The following is a 25302-nucleotide window of genomic DNA, read 5'->3' on the forward strand; positions in this document are numbered from 1 at the left end:
TGACAGAATTTCTTCCCGTGTTTTGTTCTATCTGCTGGACCCCTACTTACAATCTACTGTATGATATGCATTATTTTTCTTGATAACGTTGTAACTCTCTCAAAGTCAGATAAATAAGCGTGCTCATGTACACACATTGGACCAGTTTTTCGGTCGAAATGAGGTCAGTCTCTCGGGGGGAAAAGATCCTCACTAAACCTAAAGCAATAGAGATTTCTGCTTGACATGATCATGCTTGATTTTGATCTCTATTGAGAACTCTCCCAATCCAGTACGAGATCAGAGGAACGAATGTACTTCGACCACATCATTCTTGAATTCCTAGCGATTTGACTACAACCCATTTTTGCCTATACACTTGATCGGAAAAACTTTCGGAAAAACTGACATCCTCCACTTCGGACTTCCTACACTTTTTTCGAACATCTCCATCATTTCAATAACAAATGTTCATCTCATCCAACTTCATTGATAGCCACTGAGATAGTCAAGCTCATATAGCCCATGCTGAGGCATCTCACTAAATATTCTCCCGTGTCACGACTCCGAGCCAGAACAACAATACGTCAACACCTTCTTTTCTCAGCTCCGATAAGATCATTCAACATGTCGATTTCGAATGCAGCTTCTTCCTCTAAACCTTTTGGCGCTCTTGCAGAGTACATGAAACCACCTCAACATATTGGTATGCAAAGTTTGGATAGAGAATCTTTCGATAGAGAAGTACCTGTACTTGCAATAGCAGTTGAATCTTCGAAAGTGGGAAAGATTAGACCTCATCCTGCTTTAAGAGGGTAAGCTCGACTGAAATATCAGAATTTCTCAAAATACGCTGACAAGTGAAGTATGATAGGCAAGTATTGGATTTACCTAAAGTGAAACCTATAATAGATGCTTCAGATGGTGAAAAAGGTGTCAAATGGATAAGATTACATGTAACATCCGAACATGATTTACCGGATGAAACGAATGAATTTATACGGAATGAAACGTTAGGATTGAGGAAAGAAAGTGTGAAATTGGGATATGACAACTGGAATACTTGTAAGTACCCCATTCTTATCTGTGTTGAAAAGAAATCCTGATTAAGTTTCCAATTCAGCCGAGATACTTAGTGCGGTCTTACCAACAACGAAATCCGATGATATCCCTTCGTCATTCACTTCTACAGGTCATATAGCTCACATGAATCTACGAGAAGAATGGTTGCCCTTCAGACATCTGATAGGACAGGTTATACTGGACGTGAGTCAGCTGGTCTTTTGGTTTTATCGAGGACTCCAAGTCAGCTGACTATAATGTGCTCGTCGAATTAGAAAAATCCTGGACTTCGAACAGTAGTCAATAAATTAGATACAATACACGCCCAGTATAGGTATTTCGATATGGAAGTTATAGCTGGGGACAAGGATTACATAACGACATTAGTGAGTCAATCTCCTCATCCATCGTCTTGTTTTGTTTGTGTTGAAAATATCTGCTAACCTTCTACAAACTCATAGAACGAATCAAACTGTACATTCACATTTGATTTCTCACTAGTATATTGGAATTCTCGTTTGCATCATGAACATGAACGTTTAATCGAATCATTTAAACCTAATTCACTCATTGCAGACGTCATGGCAGGTGTAGGACCTTTTGCTGTACCAGCAGCTAAAAGAGGTGGATATGTCTTAGGAAATGATTTGAATCCAGAGAGTGTTAAATGGATGAAAGTGAATCAAGAAAAAAACCATGTGAGTGAATTTCATTTTTAAAACTTAATATACAAGTTATTGATTTGACTTAATTTTGAGATAGGTTCAAAATAACCTAAGAATATCTGAGAAAGACGGTTCAGCTTTCATACAAGAAGTAGCATTAGAAGTATGGAAAAATCCATTCAAAGCTACAATTCCACATTCTGCTATACGTAAAAATAAAAGAGATGAAAGGAAAAAAAGAGAATTAAAAGCGTCGAATGAATCAGGTGATACAAACTCAATAGGAAATGTAGTTAAAAATATAACAGATAAATTAGGTTTAACTACATTATCAAAACAAATTGAACCGGAAAAGGATTCGAGCTCCAATTTACCTGAACCACCTAAAATAATTCAACATTTTATTATGAATTTACCTGATTCAGCTTTAACTTTTTTAGGTTCTTATAATAATTGTTTTACACCTTTACTTAAAGAAATAAATTTTAAAGAAAAATATGGAATAAATGGTGAAAATTTAAAAGATGAACAAATGCCTTTAATACATGTTTATTGTTTTACAAAAGAAATGGAATTGGAAAAAGCAAAAATAGATATATTGAAAGTGAGTAAATGATTCAATTGTATTAAGGAACTAAGTAAATATCCTGAAGCTAAATTCGTATGTTCTTCTTATAGCGAGCAAGTGATAATTTGTCTTTTGAATTGAACGAATCCTCTCCTGGATATCATTTACATCATGTCAGATCAGTTGCACCTAATAAAGATATGTATTGTTTAACATTTAGATTACCTAAACAAGTTGCTTTTAAGCCTTTAGAATAATGATGTGACTATGCATAATATATCGTTCCTTACAAGCTTCCAAAAAATACATTTCATATGTGATAGTATCAATTTCATCTTACTATTCATACATATCTACAAGGATTTTTATGATCGTATGATATTTTCCTCTGCTTCAACATTACATCCTTACAAATTCCGACCATTCAAATAACTATAAATGTTTGCATTAGACTCAAACCAAATTGGACAATCATATCAAGTTGACTGTTCAACTTTGAGATCCATGATGAGGAGTCTGAGCTCTACTTCCAGCTCTTGATCCCATCCTACTATGTGAAGGAGTTTGATGTGATGGTGTTCTACCGCAGAAACGAAGCATTAGCCTCAAACCTACTTTGTGAAAAGCCTGTTTCAAACTGAATCAGACGAAGGGAGCGAAAAAAACCAAACTCACATTATTCCACTTCCGTGTTGACTGTGCAATAAACCTCCTCCAAGGGTAATTTGATTACGTCCAAAACCAGGCAATAACATACTTCCATCCCATCCGTCAAACCCATCTGAACTCATGAAAGTTGGTAAATATTCTGCCCAGCCATTCGAATTTCCAGTCGGTGTCGAGACGTAATTGCCTGTTAACGTATTATTGGAAGAAGAGGAATTGAGAGGGTTCGCAAGGAAAGCTGCTGTTGGTGAAGGAGCGATGGATGGACCTGCTTGAGATGGAAGGATCCTGAATATGGAACGATCAGCATTTGGTTCTTACAATCAAAATTATGGTGATGACCGATATAAAGACCGTACTCACATCATATCTCCACCTTGTGGTATGAAGGTGAATTGAGTCTCGCCCGAATGGCCAGGAAGTAAATCCCCAGGCTGCCAATTCGCATGTTCACCCATAAGTTGAGGATCATATACACCTTGAGCAGCATTATTGGCTTGTTGTGCAGCAGCAGCGGCAGCTACGGCGGCTGCCACAGCTGTCGAATGATCCGTACCGACCGTTCCAGCTATAGGAGCTATGGCTATAGGGTGTCCAGTCGCCATCGTTCCGTGAATCTGTTGGCTTAACAGGGTACCTGGCGAGGTGGGCGCGGTTCCCGGTCCATGTCGGAGTTCCCTCGTCTTTCGCACGATTTCTCGGATGAACGCTGCGTATATTGCCGGTTGGTGGGCGGGATCTACTGCACAATCTTCAAGAATATCTGCCATTTCACTGATAAAGATCAGGTCATGTCAGCTTGGTCCGAATCGCGCACAGATGACTGGTCTGACTGACGAAACAAGCTTGAATATGGCTTCTTCGGAATCGTGATAGGGTCGCAGTTCAGGTTTAAGCAATTTCAAGAGCGACAAGAGCTGTGTGACATCTTCAGCCTTTGCCGAGCTGTGTTCGGGGGAGAGTATATTACTCACAGCGTAACTACACATGACGAAATTGGTATCGGGTAGATAGGGTAAATAACCTTTAGGCAAGAACTCCTCCTTGACAACCGTACAAACTCGCTGGAAACATGTATCCCGTCAGCTAGATCAGAGACCGGAGATATTGCAAAGCTTACGGTGGCGGCCTCGTAGACATTAGTCAAGAAGAAAGAAATATCCATCTTGGCTCGCTAGACCACGAAGTCAGCTAATCGGTTGACCAAGTTCATGGGACAGAGTCCACTCACTTCCAAAGCATTTTCCAAGCCGAAAGAATACAGAACCAAACTTGAATAAGCGAAATAAAACTGGGCTCTGGAATCATATTCCGCTCTTCCATCGGCCAATCCCGCAATACCAACATATCTAGAAATATCGTCAGCATTTGCCTGTCAAAACCGCACAGGTATACATACTGTTCAGGCCTATTCCACTACGCGAGAAGAATTGTCAGCTAGCTCTTGGCAATTCAACGCTTTGACATCGGCTTACCTCTGTTAACCACCGCCTCAATTCCTCGTGAGCCGATCTGACAATCAACATGTCTGCCATACAGTTGTCAACGTCAGCTGAATAACCTCTGCTGTCAGGGAGTGACCGGCAAAACTCACAATCACAATCGTGCCTCAATCCGCTAACAGTCGTTGTACTGCTGTATATCGAGTCGATCGCTCTACTCATGATTTGCTGCAACACCACATACGCTGAGAGAGGTCGATCGGATGGCAACGAGAACCGTTGTTGATGCCATGAAGCTTCACATGCGTTTCTGATGATATAATCTTCTCGTAAGGTATATGGTTTACCCATTTGAGCGGAAAGAGATCGGTCCAAGACAAAGCAATGTAACCAGCATCTTTCACGGTTAATGATCTGTAACACCAGGCACACATCAGTCATTCGCCATTCTGCAATGATATATCAAGGATATAGCACGCTCACCTCTAGATCTCTGGCCTTTCCTTCTTCTGTGTCCAAACCCGACACAATGCTCTTTCTGTGCAAATTCAAATCGGTTGCCATTCTAATGAGATCGCGAAATTAGCTGCTTGTCATAAGTTTGGGAAAACTCCATCACTCACCTTATAGCCATACCAAGCATCAACCAAGTCCTGTCTTGCTCAAAGGTCTTTTCCGGGCCAAGAGTCCACAATGAAAGCAACAGATACGCTTGAACCACCTCGACTGATTTGTATCTGTATCAATGTCTGGTAAGCTATGTCTCTGAAGAATCAGCACCAGCGTAATTACTCACCCTCTTGATGGCACTTCGAAAGCCAATCTCTTCGCATACGCCGACAGCTGAGCGTGAAGTTCAGGTCGCTTATGATAGTACCTTGCGGCCAGTGCACAGATCCTGTAATATTATGAGTAAGCTGCGCTCGACGCTTACTTTTCGCTTAATCAGCTTACACTGTGCATAGAAATTGACTTCTTTGCAATACCAGATCGGGAGTGTGGAATTCCCTGTACACGAGGGGTACATGGAAAGCCACTATGGCCCGTATATCAGCAAAATGCCCCATCGATACCGAAAAAGCTCACTATTATCGAAGAATGTCTCGAATAATTCCCCAATTTCATCTCGCGACACGATAGTCATTAATTCTGGCAAACGAGTATCACTCATCCCAGCCGCAGGATTGAATGTGCCAGCTATCACGTTCATCAGTCATTTGTGTATATCGCACAACCAACCTGAACCTACCTAGTTTAAAGTAATTGTGAGAAGCGACTCCTTGACCATTGTCATTAAACATATGAGGTTCCTCATCTTCCTGAGCATTATTTCCACCTCTTATATCGCTCGTTGCTAGCCTATAACTTCCACCTGGCGACATACCAAGTGGACTGCCACTACGTGGAGGTGGATTACTCCTTCCATCATAACTCAAAGCGGAAGTACGATGTAGATTCTTGTTTTGGGAGTTGTTATTACCGCCTTGTTGATTGTTCGAATTGTGGCTGTGATGATAATTTGATTTGGATTTCGACTTTTTGTTACTAGTATCATTCGTATTTTGCAGACTAGCTTCAGCTAATAGACCTAAAGGCGATAAAACGTTATCCGGTAGCGAATGCAAGCGCGGTGAGAGAGGTGGTTGAGAGTGATGTTGACCGTGTTGAGCATCTTCTCCTGAGAATCCGTCTCCACCAGTGTTATACGGTTGTCGATTCATGGCTACTGCTAGAGTCGGTACTGCCGAGGGAGATGTATGTGAGGTGATCAAGTTGATTATATCTGTATCTCCTGTACTACCATGCAATGCGGTGGAGAATGAGTTCAGAGCTGGTTGATCGAGATTACTCAGAGCCTATGACCCGTACAGACATCTGGTCAGTTGGGGGTCACTCAATTTTGAATTGGAATTCAACTCACCGCACCAATACCCTTCAAGGCAGCTTCGAATTTCGCCATTTTCGCTGCCATAGCTTCATTCTTCCTCGTACTCCTTTTACCTCTATTCGATTCCTCGAAAATACATTCATGCCCTCCAGACTTACAACGCTACAAAGACATTGTGGTTAGACTATTGTCGTTGTTATCGGATGGAGCGGCATCTACTCACCTTACACGGCGCACCCGGACCTGCGCCTTCATCAGGTATACATCTCATTTTGATCTTTCGACAAGCGATACAAGCCCTACGAAGTAATGTCGTGAGCTTAAACCCATAACAGTTCTCAGTGAAAAGCTTACCTCGAGCCTCTCGTCAACTTGACTTTCGGTTTATCGCCTTTCCCCTTCCCTTTTCCCTTTCCAGCCGGTGTTGTTTTGGCACCATCATTATCATCGTCGTCATCGTCTTCGTCATCATCGTCGTCATCACTTAATCCATCTTTAGGTGATCCTCCACTAATAATACTATCATTCCTCATATCAACATTTTTTGCCTTTTTATCCTGATGAACATGTCCATGATTTAGACCATTATCCATATATCCTGAATTATGTTGATCAGAATAGGTGGTGGAATTATGTAAAGGTGAAGGTTGAAAAGGATTTGGCATTGATGAATAAGCTTGAGCATATGGATGTGATGACATTTGAACCCATCCTCCATTTTCATCTTGACCATCAGGCATACCATTGGATTGTTGATTATTACTACCACCACCATATGATGATCCTTCCCAGTTTCGCTTCATCATGTTTGAATTGAGGCACGTGATGAATTGATAACGATATGAATGATAATTTGTTTATCGATAGGATATCAATAAGCGATAGATCTTCGATTATGAAATACCGGTTAACACAAGATGCGAAAGATCCAGCAGAAGAAAGGAGTGAAAGATCTTCTTTGCAACCAAGTAAGGCAGTGACTGATCAAGAGATATGTGTTTAACCTTTATTTTTCGCCTCTCGGGGTGACCGATCAGACCAGCAGATATGTCCTGGGTGGTAATTGATTGAGAAAGTCCGCCAATCCTGGTTGGTTTCACCCTTATGATGTAGTAATGTTTGTTTTGATGAGCGAATGAGAAGGTGAGGTATGATTTGTTAAGGGTGGATTGGATCGGCAGTAGTTACCGGTGATGTTATGGTGGTCATTCCGGTAAGAAGAAATCAAATCAAAACCGGGGCTTTTAACAAAAATCATCAACCATGGTAGCAGCAGTGAACGGAGTTATCTTTCTATAAAGATCTGCATATGTCTGTGGCAGTTTGTTCCCCGAAGTCCCACTCTTCTTTCAGGCACCATCAGGACCTCGTGGTTTGATCGGGTCACTATCGATGGCATCATAATCACCCAATAATCTTAGGACAGGATATTATCGACGAATACGACTGGTATCTTACTCTGCCTATAACAACCACACACCGCCTCTCATTCGGCATTCTCAGTAGGCCAATATCAGTCTTTAAGATGAGCTTCGGCTCTTGCAGTCGATATGCTCTTCCCAGAGCACCTATAGCATGGGGCACACCAGGTCCTTCGAGATACTGGACAGCCTCAAGCTTGCCAAGAAACGCTGAGCGGTCGACCTTCCTACAGCAAACCCGGTTTATCTCTTCGAGAGCACCGAAAAAAGCCTTCACAAGATGTTTGACCTGTAGTATACAAAGGACTTCCTTCCTCGCTCCATTTTCGACTTCTACCAGAAGATCAGTACCCCCACCTTCAACAAGTCCGAACACCAGTCCGAATTCTCCGGTGCTTGCTAATCAAGCCAAACCAACAAATCCAGATGCGGCGCCTAAAGACGTATCGGACTCATCGCAGGATAAGACAGATTGGAAAATAATAGTGAAATTAGCAGGAAATATCTGGCCAAAAAATAATCCGAAAGTCAAGATACGCGTGATAGGTGCATTAGGTTTATTAGTAGCTGGAAAAATATTGAATGTCCAAGTACCGTTCTTTTTCAAGACCATTGTGGATAGTTTGAATGTACCTTTGACGGAAAGTAGTACAGTATGGATATTAGCTGGAGCTTCTATTGCAGGTTGTAAGTCTCAATCACCCTCCAAGAGTCATTGAGGTTGATGAGAATACCAGCTGAATGAACGCCTTGTAGATGGTGCGGCTAGAATTTTGACTACCGCTTTTGGCGAATTAAGGAATGCCGTTTTCGCTTCAGTGTCACAAAGTGCTATCCGTAAAGTTGCTAGAGAGACTTTTGAGCATCTGTTGAGTATGGATATGAAGTTTCATCTTGAAAGACAGACTGGTGGTCTAACTAGAGCTATCGATCGTGGTACAAAGTAAGTCCTTGTTGTTTCTGATTGACCTCAAGCGCTTTTTCGCTCTCGCTTATGGTCCTATACAGGGGTATTTCTTTCATCCTTTCCTCGATAGTCTTTCACGTCATACCGACAGCTTTGGAGATCTCGATGGTATGCGGTATCTTATCATGGAAATTCGGATGGGATTTTGCAGCAGTCACAGTCATTACAATGGGGTTATACACATGGTTCACTGTACAAACCACAGCATGGAGAACAAAATTCAGGAAAGAAGCAAACTCGGCTGATAATAAGGGTGCTACCGTTGCTGTTGACAGTTTGATAAACTACGAAGCAGTCAAGGTATGTTGCGAACCTCCTCTGTATCATATTTCAGCTTCTGCTGATCAGCATCTCTCGCATTTCGCTGTTCGATAGGCATTCAACAACGAACGATTCGAAGTTGCTCAGTACGATGCAACGCTCAAAACGTACGAGAAAGCTTCTGTGAAAATCGCTACTTCTTTGGCTCTGTTGAATTCAGGCCAAAACTTCATCTTTTCCAGTGCCTTGACAATGATGATGCTACTAGCTGCTCAAGGTGTTGTCAAAGGTGAGAATATCTTTTTCTGCATTTTCATCTCAAATGGGCTGTAGAGCTGACTTTTACCAATGTGTAGGAACAATGACAGTCGGTGATCTTGTGATGGTCAATCAGCTGGTCTTCCAATTATCGTTACCTCTAAACTTCCTGGGAACGGTATACAGGGAGTTGAGGCAGAGTTTGATAGACATGGACGTTATGTTCAACCTGCAAGGTCTGGATTCCGGTATCAAGGTATGTCAAATTCCTTTTGCTACGTATCACTGATAAAAGCTTATACGGACGTATGGTTTGAAGGATAAACCCAATACCAAGCCATTAGCCTTTAAGGGTGGTGAAATCCGTTTTGAGAACGTAAACTTTGGTTATCATCCCGAGCGACCGATTTTCAAGGATATGAGCTTCACCATTCCAGCAGGTCAAAAGGTAGCTATAGTTGGACCATCAGGATGTGGTAAATCTACCGTATTCAGATTATTATTTAGATTTTACGATTCTCAATCAGGAAAAATTTTAATAGATGGACAAGATATAAAAGATGTAACTCTAGACTCACTCAGAAAATCAATTGGAGTCGTTCCTCAAGATACACCACTTTTCCATGCTGATATATTACATAATATCAGATATGGCAATCTCGAAGCTACAGATGAACAAGTTATAGAAGCTGCTAAAAAAGCACATGTTGAAGAAACTATTCAAAGATTACCTGATAAATATCAAACTAAAGTTGGAGAACGAGGATTAATGATTTCTGGAGGTGAAAAACAACGTTTAGCAGTTGCTAGATTATTACTTAAAGATCCACCAATTTTATTCTTTGATGAAGCTACAAGTGCTTTAGATGTTTATACTGAAACGGAATTAATGAGAAATATAAATAATACTTTACTTGGTGGTGGAAAGACTAGTGTTTTCATTGCTCATAGGTGAGTTATAATCCTCAACAATAATATTCCGTAAATATGGCAGAATGATGATAGCTGATACCTGACTTATAGATTACGAACGATATCAGACGCAGATCTGATTATAGTGCTTCGAGATGGTAAAGTAGCGGAACAAGGATCACATGAACAACTCTTAGAAATAGATGGAGGTGTTTATCAACGATTATGGCAAGCTCAATTGACCGAAAGCACCCAAAGTAAGGTTGGTGAAGAAAAAGAAGAAGAAAGAGAAGAGCTTGAAGTTATTGAGCAAAAAAAAGGAGACTCAAGAAAGTGAAACTGTAAAAGGCGGTAAAAATTGTAAATCAGTGTTGGCGCCCACTTTTCCCAATATCACTTTGTACCAAAAGCAGCATTCATGCATGCGTAGATTGCTGCATAGTCATGAGGACATTCGTCATCATCTTCTCTTCCTCGGACTTAAGATACTGTACCCAAGGAAGAAAAAGATGGTGTCGTAATGCTAAGATGAGAGGATACAGGCAAAACACAACATGCGTCTTATTTTGAGACTTTATCCGCTGGCTATACACAATTGCATATACTATCAGATATATAAGAAGTGCATATAAATAAACTTCAAAGAATTGAATCGAACATGGAGCTGATGAGAGAAAGCTGACTAAACTGTAAAACACAGAAAACATCCAGCAGAAATATGAAAAATCCGATAAAACCCCGCTAATCTTCTCACTTCCTAAAAGATGTTGTTAGCTAAGAAAATCTCGGCTGTTATTGATCGCTAATTGTTTGGATGGTATAAGGACTTCATAATCTCGATGGTTTCCAGGTGATAGGTCATCTTGAAATCAAGATCTTGTTCAAATTGCCTCAGCTGACCTTTACCTGAGGTGTATTCTACTGATGCCTTGGTAGGAACCATATGAGTATATTCGTTTTGAGAGAACGCGAATTCAGTGGTGTTGCCATACAATTGATCTTGACGATTCGAACGGAGCCAATTACGAAAAAAGTCATCAGCATACACAGGTTTGATACGAGTACCATTGTCAATTGACAGCTTTGCAATCTTGACTTCGGAGGGAAGATCTTTATTGGACGAAAATACAGTACCACTTAGCTTAATCGTATATTCTAAAGACCATTTACCTGGTTGACATTCTTGAACTTTAATTCGCCGATTACTTTTGTTAAAGATTTTTAGATCCGGACTGCTCCCACAGCGTTTAGCCCAAGTTGAATCGTCAACTCTTCCACTGGCAATTCCTGAGGTCTTGTCAACAGTCAACATAGTTCCAAGTCTATGAGGTCCAGATGACTCATAGCCTACTTCGGTAGACCAAAATTTGGAAAAATCACTACGATGACCTCCTCTCAATACTTGACTAGCAGGCACCGAGCTGTAGGTAGCTTGTTGAGCTGTGGCTCCGAACCAGTTAAGCTGCTGTTCTTGGGGAGGATGTATATCCTGCCGAAAGTGCGTGCTGAAATCTTGAACACGGTCAAGGTTTGTTTCCACCATTCCGTGACCGCCGATACCATCTGATACTGGCATACTACCATGAAATGCTGATTGATCCGAGATTCTAGTGGGTGCATCAGGATCGACTTGAAAATGTTCTGAATCCGTTCCAGTTGGTCAGCTGACAGATACGCCGAATATCAAGGAGGATCTTACCGTTAGAATAACCAGGCGGCTTTGGGAACGGCAATCCTACTCGTCATGTCAATCAATGACAATAATTACGACGCGTCAATTAGGATTCTTACCGTGAAATGGATTTGACGTGCTTGAAATTCCAAGCGGGACGGAGTCATGAGGCTCCACTGGTGCATCTAGATAATCGCCGGGTCGTTCGAAGCCGTACGTTCCCGTTGAAGTATTATAAGGCAGGAATTCATGCTCTGAGGAAACAGAGTGGCCCTGTAAACGCCATGACATCTCGATGAAGGTGAGGGGTGATGATGAAAGTGAGGGATGGCTGAATTTCCTTGAAAAAATGAATGAATTGTAGATTTGTGGAATGGAGGAACAGATGTTAAGATTGCACCTCTGTTCTTAAACACTGGTCATTTTTCCATACACAACTCGTATGAAGCCCTCAGTTTCCTTATTTCGCCACCACAAAGGTTCTTCAGCAAAAGGATTGACACGGAGAAGGCGAGGAGAGTTCAACCCTTGATAGATACAATCTTTGAAGACACGTCACACGTCCACTATTATGACGCGATGATGAGAAGCGAGTACAAGTCAAGTTATTTCAAATTCAAATCCTTTATCACTTCCACAACAACAAAGGTTCTACCTGACATTGTAGACAGAGGGCATTATCCCGAGTCTTTCCACGGGCAAAGGCAAAGGAACAGTCATGATGAGAATATGTCTCACCACAAAAGTAGTAGTATGTGATAAAAAATCACATTATGAGAATCGCTCTGACTGCCCATTTTGTCATTCGTATCTTTAAGAAATGATAAAGAGCCATCTTTGGAGCTTTAGAATTCCTCTGATAATCATCATCATAAGCGGTGTACCTCGTTACAAAATGAAAAGAAGATCCACTCAAAAATTCAGTTTGTAGCTTCAATATAGGGGATCGCATGGAAACATAGTGTACAAAAGATGACAAAGTCCGCTGACAACGGTTGAGGACGCAGAGGAGTGTTTCGGTTGCACCTTTGACAATCTAAATTCACTGTACGAATCTGACGGGCATAGTTTACCTTGCTACTGAATGATGACGCATCGATCCTGCATGTAGACGGTCCATTATATACACTCACAGACATTATATACACTCACAGAGACGGTCTGCCGAACCACTGTGACATCTTACCTATGATCCTCGTGACTCACTGCTCTATACTCTTTTTTCTCCAAACTCAGTCTTTATTGCTCACTAGTACCGAGAAAATATTATTAGCTAAGTACAGTCTGGTGCCATCCAGTGCTTGACGCCTTGGGAGATTCGATAGAGCTAGGACATGGCTTATAAACCATTCTGAGGGTTACCGGATGATCCTCGATTGATCGTTCGGTGCCATCGATTGACACAGTGGCTAAACAATCGATCATCCTAGTGTATTCCTGCTGAGAGTGGATGAATTTAGTCATGTTCTGTCCCTCTTCTAATCTATAGTGAGGATTCGACTTTTGCCATAACGAGAACAACTTGTCGGGAGTTGCAATTTGACGATCATCCAATTGAAGATGTGTTATTGCTACTCGAGAGTTTAGGCAAGGAGATCCCAGCTTGATCGTGTACTCAAGTGACCATTCACCAGGATCACAGATTCTGTTTGTTACCCTACTGTCATTTGTTGTAGTGCTTCCCCTCTCGTCGACTCTAATAGAATTTCTTGGCCCAAGTCGTTGTTCCCAGGTTTGATCCACTATTCTGCCAACGGCTAATCCCGTATTGCTGTCGACAGCCACAAAAGGTCCAAATCTATTTACCGGCCCAAACTTTACGTTCGACTTCCAAAATTCGCCAAAATCAGTAGCGTGACCTCCTTTCAAAAATCTCCCGGTACTTTGGGTCCCAGTACGTGAATTTTGCCCTGGAATGGAACAGCCCAAAATAAACCCGACAGGTCAACAGCTTGAAAATAAAACGAGAATCTCACCAGTGGGCCAAGTATGAGATTGTTGCAGCATTAATTCTGATAATCATGTCAGCTAATGTCAACTGACGACGCCTGACTTGAAAACTTACCCCCGGCTGGACCGCCTCGAAAAGGACCGTCCATGCCACTGGCATGGATTGGACCTTCAGTATCAGCAGGCATGTCATTATTGGATCGCTGGTATTTTGATCTTCCAGTTATGGGGTCATGATAGATACCTTCATATCCCTGTATGCTCTCATCCCGGGACCACTCAATATCTGAATCGCTCATGAGGCTTTCGTATGATTAGGCTGTGTCGGATGGGAGATTGTGAAATGAATGATTGATTATTGATGGGATGGATCAGTCTTGAACCACCGTCGGCCTTTTTATAGGCAATTGTTCCTCGTTATACGCTCAACGTCATAACCGCTTTATCACAAGGGAGGTTATTTTATGAAGGGACACACGAGAAGACCCGAGAAGGGTACGACCTTTGATAATGGCAATAATCAAAAGAAATGCTACCTTCCTAGAGGTATGATGCAATTTCAAGAAGTGAGTGAAGCTGTTTCCGAGGACGGACTTTTAATCAATTGCCAATGACAAGGGCAATAGTGTACGATAACAGACCCAGCCGCAGCAACTCGAAAGGAATGCCTTGAACGCTTATGACTAGTGATTGAACTCGTCAAAGGTTGATGATGGATCATCGTGAACAAGTGGTATGTGACGTCAGTCGCCGCCCTCAGCATTACACCTTATCGTGGAGATTAGAAATCACTTGAAATTGCAACATACCCCTCGACATCAAAGGAAAGATCGCACAGAAACCACATATACAAGTATCGCGGTATTCATTGAATGCAGCCAATGTTCATGATGACGCAGGATGACGGGTCAAAAGCAGCTTCCAGTGTGTTCGAACCAATCTTGAACGTGATTCAGGATAGTGATATGCCGTGAAAAATGAGTGGATCGCGTGCGAGATCGCCAGCTTGTCGTTTATAGCAGAAGTAATTAGTACACATGCAGAAAAGTGTATTGCGTACAATCTTTAGCGGTCCACAACTGTTCTGTTACTCTGACAGGCACACTTTACCTGTAGGGCCTGCATGCGATTGATCCATTGTACATGCTTACAAACCGTCTTTCGGAAGAACTCCAAACCACTCTTGTGTCCTATCTATAATACCCCTCAATCCACTACTTTGTATTGTATCTAAACAAAATCCCCAACAACCTATACAAGTTCTCCTTAAAGTCTCCAAACTTGAAATAGTCATTGCTATTATAGTAGATAACGAAGTTTTTTCTTCCTTTTTCGGATGATGAGATATCGTTTGATTCAGTTTATCTTTCGCCTTTTGAATATTCTTTTTCTTTTTCTTACTACCTTCTATTTCTTCTTCTTGTGTTGCTGCATATATTTTTCTAAATTCTTCTACAGCTGCGAGTGATTCACTTATTCGATGTAATGTATTGAATAAAGCTACTACTTCTGATCTCTGTAATAAGTCTGGATTGATTTTGGGACTACACAAAAAATATGAAATTAGCTTTTAGTAATACGTCAAGACCAGTTCTTTACTCACTCTAATGCTTTATCGTCTAATTCAAATAATATTTTAAGAGCAGTTCCAATACCTGAAACTTGTAATTTACCCCATAATCTACATTTATCACATCCTACACAATCCATAATTCTCGAAACATTCCTGAAATGAGTTTTGAATTGTTCTTTCAATATCTACGTCATATCAGATAAGTAATCAGTATGCCTTAGTTACCGATCAAGATAATCAAATGTGACATCGCACTTACAGGAGCATCTTCTCCAATGAAGAAATCACCCTCATCAAATCCTTTATCCATCCCTCCCTGACCAGCTAAAGACAAAACTTTATCAAAACTGCTCTTTGCTAGTCTATCCGATTCTCGTCCCGCTTTGACGCCGGATCCCAATGTTGGAGCAGTAGCGATATCATATGCTTTTAAATAAGGAGCCGCTCTGGCGACTGCTCGAAGAAGTAGGACGGCGTTGAAGTATACATTGGAAAGTCTTTCAGGATGAGTCGCCAAACGAGAGATGAAACATTCTAAATTTGGTGCCCATTCTCCTGTAGTCTGATCAAGGTATTCGGAGCAGATATGTATTGATATCGATGCGTGGAGTCCTGTTAACAAATAATTATCAGAAATCTCGTATTAAATTGTTGGAAGTTGAGATTTGGAATGATTAGCGAGTTGACTTACCGGAAATTACCCTATAATAGACCTTCTTCTCCTCACACATTCCATCATCCGCTCCTCCAAGAGAAGACTTGACCATCTCAGTACCCCAACCTTCACTAAGCTTACTGAATCCCCATACTGGTATATCGCCTGGTCCAGATGATTTAGAAATTCCTCCTGCACCTAAGACGGCATTTGTAAGTTCTTTCTTCTTCGATGATCCTCCTAAACCCCCCGATGATGATAAGCTATTTGTTGATGATGATTTCGCATATTCAGATAAAGAAGCTTCTGATAAACCGAAACAATTTTCTTCATAGATAGCTCTCCAGACGTTATGTGCCGAATCTCCTGCATATCCGGTGAATCTTTCTGGATTTAGAGTCAAGTCAACATATTGGCCATCTGCGGTCGCGATCAGTTCAATCAGCATCGTTATATAGTACGTTGTTTCAGTGTTTGATTAGGTGAAGTACTCACTCTGATCTGCATCATCTTCTACATAACAGAAATCTTGTTCCTTGAAGTAACATCCTGATACCCCCTCATGCTGCGAATTGCAATATAGTACAATTAGAAACTGTTCCAGTAGCTATTTGTTGGATCTACTCACCTCAGCTGAAGACACTTTGATCTCTGACAAAGCTTTCTGCCTCCATTTTTCCGGTATATCATCCTATAATCATCAGTTATCGTTAGAGATATCAATCATTACCTGATTTCGTTACGATGAAACTCACCTCATTCGCCTCCTCTACTCCACAATTCCTATTCATACAAAAACCATTTTCATACCAAAAAGGACATTCTTTGAATAAATCCACTTTATAATGTTTAAAAAAAGGATAAGTAACTAATTCATGTAATGAAGGAAACAAATCATGATTTAAAGATTCAACATTTTCGTATAAACAATGAGTTGATTCTATCGGTCCAGAGGGCTATATACGAAATTATCATACATATATAAGTACTTTGATCTTACAGTTTATACAACGGTAATCATATCTTGATATATGAATATGATGGTGTAAGACTCACACTACAATATCCCTCTGATTTTCCTTCCAAAACATTTCTAGCTACTTTACTTTCAGGTTTTAAAGCATCTTTCCCCGTTAAACCAGCTGCCAAAGCAGTTGAGGAAGATGCTAATAAGTGTATGGCGTTTCGTATTTTCATTTGACCTAGAAACTAACTCTGCTCATACGTTCGCTTTATTAGTGCTTCAAGTCTTCGAAGCTTCAAGCTTGATACCGATTCGTATGATTATATAATCAATTTGTTTAAGTGGAGATCGAGTTTCCGATTTCTTCTCCTTTCTCTAGGCCTCTTGGTCAATGATTGTATCTGCAATCTCCTGAATTACTGTTTTTCTGTTGCTGAGACGTATGTAAGTTTAAGTATGCTGCTTATAAACCTATGTAAGTGCTGTCGACGTGTCCGAAACCTTCTGAAAATAACATCTTGGCCACTGTCCATCCGACAAGTGATCGACAACGCGGCGGTGGAGGTTGTTCACATTTTCATTAGGTCATCTCGGCGGTCTGTTCCGTCTTCATCACCAACAAAAGGGGGCATTCGATGATCACAGCAATGAAATGTGCGCTGAAGCAGCTCAAGTATCTTGCACGGCTAGTACAACAATGCATAGATGTCAATACAGTGTCAGAGTGGGATCATAGTCACATCAAATCGTTTCATTGATGGAATTAGTTACAACAATGGAATAGCGAAGTGAAATCATAGAAACATATATAGAAGAGATGATCGAAAAGAGATTACCATCCTCTGGCAGCTAAGTCGGCGGCAGCGGCTTGTTGCATCTCGGCAAGACCCAAAGGTACCGTGGTCGCTAGTCCAGTTGTGCCAGGTCTATCGCAGGAGAAGAATAGTGGAGCATAGGGTGGATGTAGCACAAAGAAATCAACTACCACTCTCCGCACGCATATGGGTGTCGATATTGTATTCGGCAGTGGCACAGGTGGATGGTGTACTCACGGTCTGGGTCCGACACCTACATAGACCGACCAAGGATCTGGTGGCTTGGGGATGTCTTTAGGAGGTTCCGGCTGTATTGCATAGTAGCCAGTCCGGGAGAATGGGTAAATTTGGGGTAAGGCGGTTATCGGTACCCTGTACGCGGAGAAAACAACCAAGTCAGCTCTCTGTAAGGTTATGAGAGGATCGTACGTTTTAGGTCCAATGGGATTTATGGCCTGTAGTAATAAGGGTAATAAGGTTGTCCTCGTACTATGACGTACGGAGTCCAACCTTCAGGAGGCTTACCAGGCCATTCCGCCGCAGGGGCTCTTGCTACTCCGGGTGGCATCGCGTAAGGATATGGCCAACCCATATATCCCCCGTATTGTAAGGCTGGAGCATGATAAGCGTCGTTTGCCCATAAGCCACCCCACATTGCTTGAATAGCTGCTTGCTTCTTAGCCATCTCCTCTGCTTCCTTCTCTGCCATGGCCGCTTTAGCTTTCTCGTGAAGGGGTTTAGCTGCTTCCTTGATGTATTTTGCCCCTTCTATCGGTGGTACTGATTCCGCTAGTTTTCCCAGCTTCTCTTCTAATCCCACTAATTCTGCTTCTGGCATTGCCGAAAGTACAACCAAAGCTTTATAGTTGGCAGGCCATGACAATTCTAATCTACTTTTCAGTATGTCCATTATTATTTTTCTCTCATCGTCCTTCTTTGCCCATTCCGCGAACCAACGGAGATCATCGTCACTTGGCTGGAGCTCTCTACTGCCATCGGTTCTCTTCTCCGTGAAGTCTCTAACCATGGCTTCGGCGTCCATAAGCCAGGGACTGCTCGACATATTATGAGGAATGATTGGTAGGGGTGGCGAAAAGGAAGTGGTATGATGAGGGGAAATGAACAAAGAAGAGAATGTCGAAGTGATAGTGTTGTGAAGAGATCGATTGTATATGGATCAAATTTTCACAAAGGTCGTGTTTCGATTTCAAAATATTGGCAAAAGCGGTGACAGTGAGCAGATATCGAAGTGTAGGGCGAACGGAGAATATGCGATCAAAGGCACACAAACTCGTCAGTCATTTACCCTTTCCGAGACCATCATTTGATTTTGTCTTTAGGGTGAATAGTAGGCTTAATGTGAAAGATGAAGTTATGGTAGAATAACAAGTCAACTCACTTGGATGAGGCCGGAATGGCCGGTACACCCCACATAGGTTGGATGGGTGGAGGATAGGGATAAGTGTCTGAATATGGGGAAGAGTAAAATGGGTGACTGATACGGGGCGTCATGGGTCGGAGAGGTGCAGGAGGAGCGGCAGTCCAGTAATCGTACGGTAATCCCATCTCGTATCGTGGATTGTTGAAGTGAGAGGGAGGAGGTTTTCGGAGCTTGTTCTTGGGTTTCTGGGAATGTATAGTGGCGAGATGAGCTGAGGTGATGATTCAGAATTGAGTGTCGTCAGCTCAAAAGCTGTAAGAACCTTATCAAGGAGATGTGTTTTAGCTAGATGGTGGTATTATAGGACTCTAGTAGTTGATCGGAAAAGGGTTTGGAAGGATAGGAGAGTCTAAGTGACTGAACGAATGAAGGAAAGCTTTATTCGGGACGAATTGAAGAAGGAACGAAGAGAAAGAAAAGTAAGAAAGATAGCAGAAATAGGCCAGCTTAATATACTAATTTTTACCCTGCAGACGACGATTGTAAATCCTCCGACAAAGAGGTACGACTTTTGCACAGACCATTCAAACCGGTGTCACGGGCGGCAAAACCTCCTGATCAGCAAAATGTCAGTAGATGAATCAGCTACGCGTCATTCAATTCGCTATTATGGTTGAATTATGACCGGAACCGGTAGGAATGGATCGAGAGCGTCGAGTCGATATTATGAGATCTTGAGGACAAAGTTGTGTGTACGTGGTCGTGATGGGAACAAGATTGATCCACGCCCATCATTAAAATTCACCCGAACAAAAAGAATTATGGTGATTGAGACGATACCTTTCGTAACTTGCCATGCCATCTAAACGTGTCTCTTTTGATTGATTAGACACTAGCTTTAACTTTATGGGAATATAGCGGTCTGAGAGACTAAAGGAGGGTGATAGAATGTTTTGATTCTAATCCAGAATGATCGCCTGAGAATATCAGTCAATCACTTCGTTCTCTCTTTTGTTGTCAAACTTTGATCATCACGTACATCAAGGCGCATGGTTGCGATCAGCTGTGTCAACTATACTCTGAAACAAAAGGCAAGGCGCGCAGATACTCAAGGTGTAGGACGATCTTTGTCACGCCGTGGAATGTACGCCATCACTCTCTTGTGTTCATTATAGAATGCATAATCGCGAACCTTTCAGCCTAAGCTTTCTTGACCACATCGCCTACACCGGGTACGTCTCCAGTCTACGATTGATCATATTAGCTTTCTATAGCGGTGTACAGAACTTTGATTACTCACTACATCCCCCACCTTGACTTTTTCACCTTTTCCTAATCTTTCACCTAGATGTGCCCATACTCCTATACCTAAACCTATAGACGCTCCTCCAAGTACTAACGAAGGTAAAGGTGCTCGACGTAAAAAGATGGCAGGTATCAACAGTGCCGATAATGTTGCGGATATAATTGAATAGTCATTCGAGCGGACTTGTTGAGCATCAGACTTCTATAGCAAATAAAGATTCTCATTAGCAATGTTTCCGCATAGTTTCGGATTGGTCACGATAGTTGACGATTATGACCACGAAATTGAAAACTCACTATTCTAACTAATCTATCTCTGACTGCACTTTCCCCATATCCTAACCCTGCTCCACCAATTGCACCTACTCCAGTCCAAGCTATAGAGTTATGCATCAGACCTCTCACACTGAATGGTTTTCTTCTAAGTACAAGTGTCCGTATTAGGTATACAGGAGGGATGATCATGGAAGCAATTTGAGCATATCGTAATGCCGAATGAAGGACGACTTGGGTTTCCGCTGGACGAGAGGAGAAGAGAGCTGAATTGGAGGACATGATGTATAAACTGGTGAGATCTGTTATGTATTATTATGTGGATAAGATAAAGAGTTCCTTTTCCTATGTATCCTTCTTGGCGATAGACCAAAAACCTCCTTCACTCATTCGATAACGGGAAAAAAGTTGGTGCAACTGTACTTTTCACGTTGATGACGTATTGATTGAGCGGTGTTAACCGCTGTTTACATTCCTCTTACACAACTGCGGACATCATCACTTTGATTCGAACGAAGGTTCGAAGGTTTGGATTTCGGTTAAAAGCAAAAACAGACAGAGGTATTCTCAAGCGACCAAGCATTTCCTTCAATCCGAAGTTGGACAGTCCCACTCCTTCTGAGCCCAAGGTGATTCTCTAGAGGTCGACTCCAGGCGTAAATCACATCGGTTGTCCACCCAAGGACCAATGATATAGTCACAATGTTACGTTCGACCTCTTCGCCCAAGTTGTTTAGATCGCTTCGAGGAGGTCGAGCGACATCACCAGCATCTCCTATAATGCATTCACGCCAATCGACAAAATCCTTCCTGCTGGACAGAAGAAGTAGACTTATTCTGATTACAATGATACTTGTCGGAGCACTATTCCTAACCTCATTATTCTCTCAGCCGAATGCTTCGATATCACATAAATTTCAAATACCCGGTATTTTCCCTTCAAAATCACCTTCAAAATCTATAATAGTCGATGATCCTTTTCTTCAGAAAATCATGAACCTAACTTCGATAGAATATAACAATATATGTCTGAACAATGATCCACCAATTCATTTGAACCCAGCTTTGACTTCTTCACAACAACAACGATATGCAAATTTGAGAGATACCGAAGGAGGTTATATGTTAGTAACAAATACTCGACAAATAGAAAATCATTTACCAGATCTATTAAATACAATTATTGTATTAATCAATTTTTTAGGTCCGGATAAATTGTATTTCTCAATTTTAGAAGGACCTTCGAATGATTGTACACCTAAAATCCTGAATTCCATTTTAATACCACTTTTACAATCTCTTGGTATACCCAACAATAGGGTTAAAATAAGTACTGATGAACCTAAGATAAATTGGTCAGAACACAACCGTATTGAGAAAATAGCAGAATTACGAAATAGAGCTTTAGAACCACTTTGGAATGAATGGCGGGATGACGCTATAGAATCAATAGTTTTCTTTAACGATGTTTACCTGAAAGCATCGGATATATTAGAGCTACTATATCAACATAATAGAAATGGAGCAAGTATTACGACAGGAATGGATTGGTGGAAGAAGAAGCCGGAATACTATTATGATATTTGGGTTGGACGGACTGTGAGTTTTTCGTTTGGCAACTTGACGCCATTGAAGCCTTAGATGAATCAGTATAGATGATGGCTAATCGACCACATTGCTAATACAGATTGATAAAGGCGACTTATTCTATCCTATAGAATGGTCATGGTGGTCACCGTCATCAGACCTTTTTTGGAACTCGCCATCCTCAAAGAAACGATTTGAACGACTTGAACCGTTCCAGGTATTTTCATCTTGGAACGCGTTAGCTATACTCTCACCTAAACCTTTCTTACCTCCACATAATGTGCGATTCCGTCGAGGAGATTTGATGAAAGAGGAATGTGCTGCTAGTGAATGTACGTTAATTGCAAGCGATTTCTGGAAAGTAGGATATGGAAAGGTCATGATCGTTCCATCGGTTCAAGTGAGTCAGACGAAACGGATCATCAAAGACTAATTCGTCGCAAAGTCAATAGTCACTGATTGTTCGATTAACTTCTCCAGCTTGCATATGAAAGAGATGTCGCTTTGGATATACTCCAGGAAATGGAAACGCAGAAAGCGAAATTAAGCTGGAAGGACAACGTTCCACCTGATCCTCTGGATAAGAAAGTAGAGTGGACGCATAAGTAAGTACACTGATCCTTGATGTCTAGCTTCTTTGGCTGACTCCGACATATCATTAGACCACCAGAAAAGGTTCGATGTCATCCTTGGCCTGAAGTCAACGGGCTGAGTGCGAATGTGTGGGAAAAGACAGTGTGGGTCAATCCATGGCTAGATTGATATATGCATCGTCTAAATGGTCAGCCTTGCTCAGCATGTACATGCGCCACCAACGCATTGACTGCCCTTGTTCTCGAAGCAGTGTTCCTTGCAGGTACTTATCCTTAGTCCGTGGGACTTGGTGTCCTATGATTCACGAATTATGACGTGACGTCTCTCCTTTTGCACGTTTCGCTGAAAAGATTTATGCCTCAAAGGATTTGCGGTTCAAAGGATCTACGAGTATATGGGTTATATTTTGAAAAGAGCGCTACGCGTCATTGTCGTAATTTGCTTAACTCAGCTTAAAGGAGAAGCAAGGGGAGCGATAAATTTTTCGCTGACGCTATGATTATCGAGTCATGAATTATAGGTGAGGAGCTTCGCTTCACGTATATATGTACCGGTCAATTTTCGCCATCCACATCCAGTTCGAATGTTCACATACATTCTGAATTTTTATCCACTTGACATTTTCATGATTGTTTTTTCAAGATGGGTACTCCAAACGATGATGATTCGCAGTTCGTCCAACTCACTTCTGAGGAAATTGTATACATCGGGAATCAGATTGCAGCAAGTTCCCATAATCCTTATGATTACTCGGCATATCAACAAGGACAAGGGATACTCTCCATTGGACAAAATACTGGTGAGTGTGTGAACCGATGTACGTATGACTGATGACCGCTTAGGTAATCAAGTAGTCCTGAGTACTCCTGGTCAATATGCAGCGTTTCAACAGAATGATCAGGGCACCGTATCAGCACCTTGGACTGACTCAGCTTACACTGGTGAGGTGCACAGATGAGCCATAGACTATGCCAGGACTGATTTATGCCCATGACATCGAGTAGCACCGGATTATCAAGATACGGAACATCAATTCTACTCAGAAGGACCCGGCGTGAACCGAGCTTGTGGCACTGACCAATACAACAATCGTGAGTTCACCAGAGTGGATATAGTGACAGTGGCTCCGGACTGCACACAGCTGCTAATCAGAAGACTCATGACGTGAAGACTACTTTTCGAGAGGAAACCAGTTTCAGAATGCGGTTCATGGTCGAACTTACGATGGAAGCTCTCATGCATTACAAGTCTGGTCACAACCCAACGTACAAGTTCAAGGTAAGCACCGAAGTCACAGTGCATACTGGCCGTTCTGGTGACTCAGCATGTAGCTATGTCTTTCATTCATTACTGACTGATTTCACAAGGAGACCCACAAGGAACCACTGCGATGACTGGCTACAATGATGCGGCTGCTGCAATGGCTCCCTCGACATACTCATGTGAGCAAGCCACAAACGTTGACAGGTGCAAACACTGATATACAACATCCTGACCTCACTCTCACAGGGCCCGCTCCTGCGCCGTCGGGTACGGTACATAATATGACTAATCCGGTACCTGTTTCAAGTCTAGGCTCAAATGGGAAAGGCTGGAATTACTGTTGCTGCAACCAAGACTCCTCATCGCCTCAGAGGTGGGACTCGTGAAGATTTCAAGGCATTTGTTGCTGCCAGTGTCGACAGAAAGAAGCACGAATATTTTTGTCATTATCCATTCAAGGGCGTGACCTTGGAACAGCTCAAAGCTGATATAAGTAAACATACCAACGATATAAGTAAACATACCAACGAGACTCTGGATTATGAGACGCATGATATCTCAAAAGCGTCTCGTCATGAGGCTGCTAGAAGTACACCTATCAATCGCCAAGCATCATATAGAGGTGGAGATATTATGAGTACACCGTTTGGAGAGTGGTACATGAAGTATTCTTTTGGTGTAGATACTGCTTCTTTGATATCGAAAATAAGCAATCATCTTTCACACACAACTGGACAGGTCACGATCCACGAAATGGCAGCAAAAGATGTCAGGATCAAAAGGAATAAACAAAACGTTCAATCTGTTCCAATCTGGAATTGTTGGAATGAGGACCTTAAACCTAATAATTTATTTGGAGGACTTAAAGAATTTCAGAGTGATGGAGAAAAGCATGAGACTAAGATATCATGTTCGGGTGAAGCTTATGTGACCCTGATCAACGATGGTGGAGACAATTCTGAGGTGTCTCTCGGTCATATGGACATAACCTTCACTGTAGGGTACAAAACTGACCTGGACGATCAAGCGACTTTATAAATCCTACAGATAGTGTAGATGGGTCTGCTTAATATACACGGATGTTTATAGATCGTAATGTATTGAAAGTTTGCTATGATCTTGCATTCCATGACTAACATCTCAGACCAGATGTCGCTTGACCTGTCATGATGCAGTCAGTC

General features: G+C 41.8%; 11 protein-coding genes across 11 annotated transcripts; 4 read left to right on the forward strand and 7 right to left on the reverse strand.

Moving 5' to 3' along the window:
• Positions 1–606: 606 nt before the first annotated feature.
• On the forward strand, positions 607–2531 carry I206_107609 (uncharacterized protein; the record flags this gene model as incomplete). Its single annotated transcript, XM_070203552.1, has 7 exons — positions 607–794; positions 854–1044; positions 1103–1245; positions 1317–1427; positions 1503–1739; positions 1804–2310; positions 2385–2531. The coding sequence occupies 7 exons, from the start codon at positions 607–609 to the stop codon at positions 2529–2531; spliced, it is 1524 nt and encodes a 507-aa protein (XP_070059653.1).
• Positions 2532–2763: 232 nt separating this feature from the next.
• Positions 2764–7073, reverse strand: I206_107610 (uncharacterized protein; the record flags this gene model as incomplete). Its single annotated transcript, XM_019157655.1, has 19 exons — positions 2764–2854; positions 2950–3228; positions 3304–3714; positions 3778–3857; positions 3915–4004; positions 4061–4114; positions 4172–4289; positions 4340–4356; positions 4416–4468; positions 4535–4796; positions 4866–4947; positions 5006–5119; positions 5179–5280; positions 5337–5418; positions 5469–5579; positions 5632–6238; positions 6304–6432; positions 6494–6569; positions 6625–7073. 19 exons carry the CDS (start codon positions 7071–7073, stop codon positions 2764–2766), a joined length of 3207 nt encoding a protein of 1068 aa, XP_019009295.1.
• Positions 7074–7795: 722 nt separating this feature from the next.
• Positions 7796–10426, forward strand: I206_107611 (iron-sulfur clusters transporter ATM1, mitochondrial; the record flags this gene model as incomplete). Its single annotated transcript, XM_019157656.1, has 7 exons — positions 7796–8378; positions 8448–8634; positions 8700–8958; positions 9034–9208; positions 9276–9433; positions 9497–10128; positions 10201–10426. The coding sequence occupies 7 exons, from the start codon at positions 7796–7798 to the stop codon at positions 10424–10426; spliced, it is 2220 nt and encodes a 739-aa protein (XP_019009296.1).
• A 465-nt stretch (positions 10427–10891) lies between these two features.
• I206_107612 (uncharacterized protein) lies at positions 10892–12052 on the reverse strand (the record flags this gene model as incomplete). Its single annotated transcript, XM_019157657.1, has 3 exons — positions 10892–11730; positions 11789–11824; positions 11881–12052. 3 exons carry the CDS (start codon positions 12050–12052, stop codon positions 10892–10894), a joined length of 1047 nt encoding a protein of 348 aa, XP_019009297.1.
• Positions 12053–13030: 978 nt separating this feature from the next.
• Positions 13031–14010, reverse strand: I206_107613 (uncharacterized protein; the record flags this gene model as incomplete). The annotated part of the gene is made up of 3 exons (XM_019157658.1): positions 13031–13671; positions 13738–13773; positions 13827–14010. 3 exons carry the CDS (start codon positions 14008–14010, stop codon positions 13031–13033), a joined length of 861 nt encoding a protein of 286 aa, XP_019009298.1.
• An 848-nt stretch (positions 14011–14858) lies between these two features.
• Positions 14859–17136, reverse strand: I206_107614 (uncharacterized protein; the record flags this gene model as incomplete). Its single annotated transcript, XM_070203553.1, has 8 exons — positions 14859–15255; positions 15315–15469; positions 15544–15896; positions 15976–16359; positions 16435–16504; positions 16568–16630; positions 16695–16895; positions 16996–17136. The coding sequence occupies 8 exons, from the start codon at positions 17134–17136 to the stop codon at positions 14859–14861; spliced, it is 1764 nt and encodes a 587-aa protein (XP_070059654.1).
• An 815-nt stretch (positions 17137–17951) lies between these two features.
• Positions 17952–18781, reverse strand: I206_107615 (uncharacterized protein; the record flags this gene model as incomplete). The annotated part of the gene is made up of 2 exons (XM_019157660.2): positions 17952–18090; positions 18219–18781. The coding sequence occupies 2 exons, from the start codon at positions 18779–18781 to the stop codon at positions 17952–17954; spliced, it is 702 nt and encodes a 233-aa protein (XP_019009300.2).
• A 235-nt stretch (positions 18782–19016) lies between these two features.
• I206_107616 (uncharacterized protein) lies at positions 19017–19284 on the reverse strand (the record flags this gene model as incomplete). Its single annotated transcript, XM_019157661.1, has 2 exons — positions 19017–19071; positions 19118–19284. 2 exons carry the CDS (start codon positions 19282–19284, stop codon positions 19017–19019), a joined length of 222 nt encoding a protein of 73 aa, XP_019009301.1.
• Positions 19285–20299: 1015 nt separating this feature from the next.
• I206_107617 (uncharacterized protein) lies at positions 20300–20959 on the reverse strand (the record flags this gene model as incomplete). The annotated part of the gene is made up of 3 exons (XM_019157662.1): positions 20300–20344; positions 20400–20606; positions 20702–20959. 3 exons carry the CDS (start codon positions 20957–20959, stop codon positions 20300–20302), a joined length of 510 nt encoding a protein of 169 aa, XP_019009302.1.
• A 420-nt stretch (positions 20960–21379) lies between these two features.
• Positions 21380–23026, forward strand: I206_107618 (uncharacterized protein; the record flags this gene model as incomplete). The annotated part of the gene is made up of 4 exons (XM_019157663.1): positions 21380–22276; positions 22365–22664; positions 22745–22869; positions 22927–23026. The coding sequence occupies 4 exons, from the start codon at positions 21380–21382 to the stop codon at positions 23024–23026; spliced, it is 1422 nt and encodes a 473-aa protein (XP_019009303.1).
• A 474-nt stretch (positions 23027–23500) lies between these two features.
• Positions 23501–25159, forward strand: I206_107619 (uncharacterized protein; the record flags this gene model as incomplete). The annotated part of the gene is made up of 7 exons (XM_070203554.1): positions 23501–23657; positions 23701–23799; positions 23863–23949; positions 24029–24136; positions 24226–24300; positions 24368–24393; positions 24449–25159. The coding sequence occupies 7 exons, from the start codon at positions 23501–23503 to the stop codon at positions 25157–25159; spliced, it is 1263 nt and encodes a 420-aa protein (XP_070059655.1).
• Positions 25160–25302: the final 143 nt, after the last annotated feature.

The sequence above is a fragment of the Kwoniella pini genome, chromosome 11 (genome assembly GCF_000512605.2).
Source record: "Kwoniella pini CBS 10737 chromosome 11, complete sequence".
In the NCBI taxonomy this organism is placed as follows: Eukaryota; Fungi; Basidiomycota; class Tremellomycetes; order Tremellales; family Cryptococcaceae; genus Kwoniella; species Kwoniella pini.